This window comes from Seriola lalandi, unplaced genomic scaffold (assembly GCF_002814215.2).
Source record: "Seriola lalandi dorsalis isolate HSWRI2012SDOR001 ecotype SW California unplaced genomic scaffold, Sedor1 jcf7180002054418, whole genome shotgun sequence".
Classification (NCBI taxonomy): Eukaryota; Metazoa; Chordata; class Actinopteri; order Carangiformes; family Carangidae; genus Seriola; species Seriola lalandi.
In genome coordinates, this window is record NW_019524971.1 from 417,907 (window position 1) to 426,467 (window position 8,561).

Below are 8,561 nucleotides of genomic sequence, written 5' to 3' on the forward strand. Positions count from 1 at the left end.
GATCCGCCACACCCAGGCCGACACCACCAGCACCATGGAGTACAGACAGGCCATGCCTGCACACAGAGACACAGCGTTACCTTCAGGTGTAGCTGATGTAGCAGTGGCCTCTTACTTCTACAGCGAGTCCACTCACCGGTGTAGAAGAGAAACTGGATGAAATACTTCTGGTTTAACTCCCCGACACAGTTGTTGATCCTGGAGAGATGGGAAGAAGAAGAAGAAGAAGAAGAAGAAGAGAGGAGTCTGAGAGATGACGGGGAGATGAAAGGAGAAAAGGGAGGGGACGGGGGGGGGGTAGTAAGAGGCTGTTTGGATGGTTGTTTCCTCACCATGGACAGTGGTGGTCCATGCGGCGTATACACCTCTGACAGACGCGGCAGTGATGCGCTCTGGGAGGTCTGTAGGTTTCACAGCGGTTGCACACGGTCCAGCCCTCGCAGCCCTGAAAACGTCACGCAAACACAGACCACAACATCAGACGTCCTCAACGTCTAATGGAGGTTTGTCTCAGAGTAAAGCGCAGTCGGACGTCATTCCCATCACTGGCTCAAAAACACTTTACAGACGTGTGTCATTAAGCTCATGAGTTCATGATAACAAGCCTCAGAGCAGACGTAAGTGCAGCTGTTCAGATGTAAACACAGAGTCTCCCTGATACTCCCTCTATATCATTAACTCTTATTCAACGCTGTGTGCCCACGTTACTGTTGAACTCATGACAATAATTAGATTAAAACTTTTCTCTGAGCTCCATCGTACCTCACATGGAATTTAGAGATTTTAAATGTTTAACACTATAGGGAAATTAAACTTTAATCTGTAATGAGTAAGAAAAAGGTTTCACAACAGAAAACTACAAAGAGGATTTTAACTCTGTGACTCACCCGCTCATTCATCCGAGACGACTGCGAGCGAAGGTCTGAGAAGTCTATGGCTGTGTCAGGAAGAGGCACCATACCTGCACAACAACAACAACAACAACAACAACAACAACACACACACACACACACAAACGCGTCAAATACAAGGGTTAAAGTGTTTCCCTGATTTCCCTCTTGGCTTCAATCAAATCATTGAATGAATAATAAACATAAACCTTTAACTATTTACCGACCAGGATCTGAGAAGACAGCTTTGGAGTGGCAGGCCAGCAGCAGCAGCAGAATCAGGTTGAAGACTGATCCATGTAGAGTACACCACACACTGTCAGATGTAAAACACAAAACTGCAAAATTACAACCCCAAAAAACCATGATTTCATCCGGTGCTGTGGTTTTATTGAGTCTTCTGTTACATGCAGGATTGCAGCAAATTATATTTTCATTATCGATTAATCTGCCGATGACTTTTTCTATTAATCTATTAACTGTTTGGCCGACAAAACTTTTAAAAAAACTAACACCAAAATGTGAAAATATGAAATATTTGAACTTTTATGCTCAAAAATTATCTAAATAATAAATTCATTCTCAAAATAGTTGCACATTAATCTTCTGTCAATCAAGTTAATCTCAAATACAAACATCAAATATTTCTTCTTTTCTGGTTATCCTAAGAAAAAAGGAAATCTGCAATTCATCCATATTTGAACTTAATAAATGTGGGGCTGCAAATAACTAATAAATTAACAAAAGTTTGGCTTTGAAGGTAAAATATATGTGAAATGAAATGTAAAATAAGTAAGTTATAAGAACTATGGTCTGTCTTTGGTGACACCTGCATTTAATTTGTACAATTATCAGTGACTAAATAGATGTTAGTAAGACTGCTGCCCTCTTCCAAACCACCATGTTTAATCTGTGGGGAAAGATAAGGAGATACTTCCTCAGATAAAGTTAAAATTTCATATGAAGAAGAGGTTCATATTGTTTTTAAGTACTAAGGAAAACCAACTGACAGCTGACTGTTTTGGTGCAGATCAAACGCCTCAGCTCGTAAACAAACGAAAACCCGCATGTTATCTGGAGTCTCCTCAACACGAAACGGTTACAAACATCTACCTGAATAAATGTAAACGCAAGTTACAGTCAGAAAAAACAAGATTTGTATCGCAGCAGAGAAAGAAACGTGAGGATGTTGTCAGATCTGTCTGCTGTCAAATGACTGGAGACAGCACAGAGAGGAAGACGCCATGTTGGCTTTTTTAACGGTTTAAACGACATAAAAAGACAAAGTACCGACCTGCCCGAGTAGGTGGGGACGAGGACATACTGTATGACCACGTAGTCCGCGTATAACACGCTGAAATAAGTTAAAATCAGACAGATAACGCCGCAGGGGTCTCGCCTACAGCGCAGATACGCCATCTTCTGCCGGGCTCCGCCCCCCTGTCCCCTCGCTTCCGTGTGACGTCAGATCCAAACCTGACGTTTCCTTCCAGGACCGTAAACATTTTTTAAAGGGACAGTACACGCCAGTCAGATGATTTTTTTTATTTATTTATTTATTTTGTATTACTTTGTTATTTTATTTATTTTTTTATTTTGAATTATTATTTGTTTTTAATTTATTCATAAAAATCACCTGACTGCTAGTGACAAGTTATTATTATAACCCCACAATGTTTTAAATAAACGGTAATGAACTTTACGAGTTGTATGTGAAGGCAATATGAACTTTGAATTTGTTTTATTGTTTTCTAACATTTTTACATCGTTTTTGTTTTTCAATAGTCTCCACTGTCACAGATAGACTGATAGCTAGTTCCACCCCTGGGCGAAAGAGGGATGAAGACTGTAAACTGTAGTGAAAGCAGTGAAATAAGTTTTACTGGGAGTAAAAGAGTGTAAGTGAAATACACTGAGTAAGACTGAGCTGTGTTGCTTCATGAATGCCCTGAAATGTGCATGAAAGTCTAATCAGCTCATCTGAATCGGGAAACAGCTGTGTGGCCATTGGAGTGAATGGGGCAGTTGTAAAGTGCCCCTCCCATTTTGAGGCATATAGATCAAATTCTGTGTGTCACTGACCTTTGGTAGTCACAGTGTGTGAAAGGAGACAAATTTGCCAACAATCTGTGAAAAATGACGTGTGTGGAGTGAAATTTGCGGCTGTGAGGACGAGTTAAAGAGAAGTGTTATAGACCAGTCAAACAACTTCTCTCCACTCTGTGAACTTTCGGCCATATACACACCAACGTAAAAGTATGGAAAGGTCCAGAAATGCACATGAAAATTGAGCTGTCACACTGTAAAAACTATGAACGGGACTTCAGTGTTGAAGACGACCTAAAATGTAGAAAAGTTTATCAACATTTTAAAATTTGAATGAAGTTTCTAGTTGAAAGTGTGAATGAATAGAAAGGGCTGAAAAGTGCATGAAAAATTGGAAATCTTTAACATTCCGTCCATTAGTTTCCATGGGAAAAATCGCAGGTTTGAATGTTGCGGCGTTCAAAGACGACATTCCAGAGCAGGTAGAAGCTGCAGCAAACATTGTGGAAGTCGCTGTAAAAATGAAGAAAATGAGCCACGACGACTCGCACGAACTGTCGCCGGTTATCCTCACGGAGAGCGTCCCCAGGACATCGCAGCGGCTGTACGCGTGCTCTGTCGTCCATGCACCGGCTGGAGCCTCGAACTTGGGCGCCGCAGGAGTGAGGGCTACGACAACAGATGGTCCCAGTAGATCGACTTCGCGACACCGTATAGTCAGGACCCACATTACGGAAAAGACCCAACCTGATGTTCCAGAGAGCGCTGCTGTTACACCAGACAGTATGGTCGATATGGAGCCACCAGAGGGAGACAGTGGGTCTGATTCTCCCGCCTCTGACCACCGAGACACAGCCGTGGAAGACAGCCCCAGCTTGCTCCGTCAGTTTGTCACCCAGCTGACGGAGAGACTGCTGAAAGAGAGCGACTTCCTGCAGCACCACAGACAGGATGAGCTGGCCACCTACACCCGACACCTGGTGGACCAGACGATCCAGGGAAGCACTCAGGATGAAGACTTCTACGTCGACTTTATGGACTTCATGCCGGTCTTCACCAATGTTTTTGAAGCCCTGCAGAAGAGGTTCGGTACGAAATGCGATCAGGAGACGTTGATCATCTTCGGGTGTCCAGATGTAGATGCTGGCATCATCGAATATCTGCAAGCCAACATCAGCGGTCTCTCTGAGGCCTACTCATGTGGGAGGAAAGAGGCCATTGCTATTGTTGGTGGCATTATGATCCTGATCCTCCTCTTCCTCATCTTCTAATCTTGATACAAACTTGAGACAGGAGACACAGCAGACACTCCCAAAATCATAATTATTCAAATACAAGATTTAAACCATATTTTTGATTTGTGCACTCCACCTTAAATTACAGCTGTTAAGGTAGATAAGTGGTGACTGACACACACACATTAGGATCCTGCAGTGGAGACAAGGTGGTTATTTCATCTCATATTCAGCAAAATCACACACCATAGGTCCAAGACATTAGTTATACTGCTGTAATGATTTATTTAAACACAAACTCACAGTGAAATGAATATAACTTATATATGAAAATAAAAATATATATTATATTTTCTGAGACTTAAACTAGAACAGATGTTGGAGGGAGAGTCTCTTATGTCTTGAACCAGAGCTCTGATTCTTTCTGACAGTAAAGGGGGCCCGTTTAGTCCTGATGGTCTGAAATGAGCTTTTCTGTCCTGGAATTAAAGTTGATTGTATTAGTTGTATGATCAATAGTTTTATTGGAACGACTTGAGAGAAGACAGAGCTGAAGAGTCACTAACATATGAGATCAAAGAAGGAAAATCTACAGTCTCGAAGGCAACGTCAGAAACGTCTCACATTTAGAGTAAGAAAAACTTTATGAGCTGCGGTCATGTGTTTCTGTCACAAGATGGCGCCAGAGTCTTGTTGGGTCTCCATGTAGAAGACCTGAGTCCAACAGGAAACAGACAGCAGCTGTTCTTTGTGTCCTTCACTCTTCAAACTCAACACAGACTGTGTAGAAAGAGCTGATGAGACTCAGGACCAGACTGACTGGAGCTCGTTTGGTACGAAAGAGTTCAACGTCAGAAATGACAGTCGTTATAAAAAGCTGTAAACTGGACAGAGATCACCTGCAAATAAAACAAGGGTGTCTTAAACAGTCTTTGTGTCCATGGCAACAATTCAACAAACCATCAGGAAGTTCAATTAAATTAGTCAGAGCTGTGAAATCAGTGAAATCCTGCAGCAGATAAACAATAACAAAAGCACTGATTTAAAAGTAAAATTCACTTAATTTTTCTTTGAAAAAGTACAAATCATTCAGGAATTGTTTGTTCAACAAATTATTTTCATTGATTAATACAGAAATACTTTTTCAGAGTGTGAGACAAGAGAAGTTCAATGATACTGAAACATACATGAAAAAAACACTTGAGGTAAAACAGGAAAGTGTCTGATGGTCTAAATGAGCACAAAGAGCTCCCTCTAGTGACCGTGCTCATTAACAACAGTGTTAACTCACAGCTTTTCTCTGGAGATTACATCCAATGAAAAAGTGACAATAACAGGCAGCAAATAACAACAAGCTGTAACAGAAATAAAAACAGTGACTGTACATTAGAATTTCATGTTTAGAAAAAACATGACATTAAAGCTTTGTTCAAAGTTAAATCTCTTTGTAAATTATAGACACAGTCAGAATCAAAAATACAGTTTTACAGTTTTCAGGCAGTAAATGGAAGAACATCGACAACAATACAAACAGTGGCATCACTTCCTGTGAGATGCAACAGTTTCATACCATCAGGTCAAGTGCACAGTTTAACACAGTCATTTCAAAATAAGTGTATGAGTGTCTGACACAGTTTAACACAGTCCTTTCAAAATAAGTGTATGAGTGTCTGACACAGTTTAACACAGTCCTTTCAAAATAAGTGTATGAGTGTATGACACAGTTTAACACAGTCCTTTCAAAATAAGTGTATGAGTGTCTGACACAGCTTAACACAGTCCTTTCAAAATAAATGTATGAGTGTATGACTGGACCGTGTATTACGTAATGGAAACCAGCACACACACTCACACCTTCTTCACTTGTGAAGCTCACATATACATTATTTTAGATTTAGATCTCATCTTTGTTCAGTTTAGTTATTGTTTCAGTCATAATGCAGTTGATACTTTGAACTGCATCAACACACATCTCTGACTCCTGTAACACACGATGAGACACGATGAGACACGATGTCCGCTGGAGTCTCTTTACAAAGCCCGTAAAAACACTGAGACCTCTCCTCTCTATAACAACGTATTCAGGTGTTTGCAGCTGACTGAGAGACGATCGAGCTCAGTCCTGCCCTCATGATCCTTCCTGAGCTGTGGGACAACTTCCCTCTTTTTTATATCAAACAGAAACACAGTGGGAACAGGGCAGGCGCCAGGAGAGCACGGTCGGTTTATTCTCTAATTGTCTGTGTAAATGACCCTGTATTTTAATGTCATTTGTTTTATCTTGTATTTTTAAGAACTGCACACATTTGCACGTTTAGTGTATTACAATGATATGCTTTTCTTGTTTGCATGTAAAACACAGAAGGGATTTTATTTTGAAAATTGAGCTTGTATTTTGAAACTCCATTAGCGGAAGTCAACAACTTGCCTATGTAATTGCTTCGGTTACATTCAGTCTGCAGTCTGCCCAGATATGATGGTCACAGGTAGGAGAAACTTTTCGCACAAAGATACATTTCTTAACATAATGTGGTAAATGCAGTTGCAATTGTTTTATTATGAAAACTTTGGACTTAAAGCGCATAAAGAGTCATCTTAGGTAATTTTGCTGCTCATAACTGACATGAACGACTACTGTGAAGAAGATGTGAAGATGTCCACACTATAAGGATTTAGCACCTCAGTCGGGGAGTGAACAAGGTACAAATGTGATTAAAGTTTTAGTAGAAGTAAGATTCAGATAAGTGAAAACTGTATAGAAAGTTATACAACATCCTCGCCAATTTTTCCCGCTTATTTATATACCCAGGTATATTTCTATAGAAATACCTGGGTATTTCTATACCCGGGTATTTCTTCTCTATCTCTCAGAAAACATCAAGTATTTCTATAGAAATCTATACCCAAGTATAGAAATACGCAGGGTAGATAAATGTCTTAACATAATGTGGAAAATGCAGTTGCAATTGTTTTATTATGACAACATTGGTCTTAAAGTGCATAAAGAGTCGTCTTAGGTCATTTTGCTGCTCATAACTGACATGAACGACTAATGTAAGAAGATGTCCACACTATAAGGATTTGGCACCTCAGTCGGAGAGTGAACAAGATACGAATGTGATTAAATGTGATTAAAGTTTTAGTAGAAGTAAGATTCAGATAAGTGAAAACTGTATAGAAAGTTTTACCCCGCGTGGAATTTTTTTCCCCGCCTATTTCTATATTATATATATATAATATAGATATTGATGAATACCTGGGTATTCGAGGCACGAGGCTGTGCAGGCACGAGGCTGTGTAGTTTTCTACACAACACTGTTGTCAAGCTCCACATTATATGCAGTAAGTGACTTGTTATAAATTACCTGTTGTAAGCGCTTGATATGTAGCCAGGCTTACTTCTTACCCACCTTAGCTCCACTGTCTGTCAGTATTTGAATTTCATAAGCTTTATATTCTGGTGAATGTTTCCATTTTTCTCTATATTTTGGACAGGTGCTCCTGTGGAAACTGTGCAACCATAGGAGATACCACAGGTAGGATTCTCACTGGACAAACTAATTTGTTTTGATTACATTACATTTATAATAACCTATAGCATTTACCATTTGTAATTCAGTGTAGGAATACACCAGTGCGTTTTGCTTCTTTGTAAAAACATAGTTTAAATCTAAATAAAAGATGTTAGGCAGTCTTGTTTTACTTCAGTGCACATAATTTTACAATGGTAATAACACACCCTCAAATAAATTAGTTTAGCTGCTCTTTGATTTGTAAAGTTCTTCTATCAGCAGATAGTGTGCATATAATATATGAATTCAGAGGAGTGATGATTTCCCTCTCTGACCTGTCGTCCTGGCTCCTCTTGCCGTAGCATGTTGTGGATGTGGGAACACTGGTCTAGGAGCTGTTTCTCTGTCAGCCTGGATGTTGGCTTTCAGATCATCCATATATCCCACATCATGTAGCTTCTCTCTGGGGTTACCTATGTTTTGTTCCAGTTCCATTTATCAACCGGTTCATATATCCACAAGGGTCCGGACTGGATCCCTGACCGGGAATCAAACCCCCTGATCTCCTGTGTTAAAGTCAGTAGTAGTCAGTTTTATCTGCTGTTTTTTTTATTTGCTGTTTTGTACATTTTGACTTCTGAAGTCAATGAAGCTCTAAATTACATCTTTTATCAGGAAATGTGTTTGTGACTCTTCAGCTCTGTCTCCTCTCACAGGGAGAAGATGATCTGCTGCATCCTGCTGCTCCTCACACTGACCTCCTGTGTCTGTGGTTAGTTTACTCCTTCACTTTATTATCTAGAAACTGATACAAGTCCTCAGTTAGTCTGCTCCTCACTTTCCCTCTCTGTCTCCTCAACAGGAACATTTGTAGTGAA

General features: G+C 40.1%; 2 protein-coding genes across 2 annotated transcripts in view; both read right to left on the reverse strand.

The window, feature by feature from the left end:
• LOC111657890 (palmitoyltransferase ZDHHC3) overlaps positions 1-2,324 on the reverse strand; it is a 4,818-nt gene extending 2,494 nt beyond the window's left edge. Inside the window, exons 1-6 of the mRNA XM_023410233.2 lie at positions 2,185-2,324; positions 1,118-1,206; positions 888-961; positions 333-445; positions 137-198; positions 1-56 (exon numbers count right to left, since the gene is read on the reverse strand). The exon at positions 1-56 is cut by the window's left edge and continues 65 nt beyond it. Of these exons, the coding sequence (XP_023266001.1) occupies positions 1-56; positions 137-198; positions 333-445; positions 888-961; positions 1,118-1,206; positions 2,185-2,309 (519 nt within the window). The 5' untranslated portion in view covers positions 2,310-2,324. The remainder of the gene's footprint in view (positions 57-136; positions 199-332; positions 446-887; positions 962-1,117; positions 1,207-2,184) is intronic.
• The window catches only part of LOC111657895 (uncharacterized), a 31,608-nt gene that overhangs the window by 2,840 nt on the left and 20,207 nt on the right, over positions 1-8,561 (reverse strand). The gene's annotated exons all lie outside the window — the stretch shown is intronic.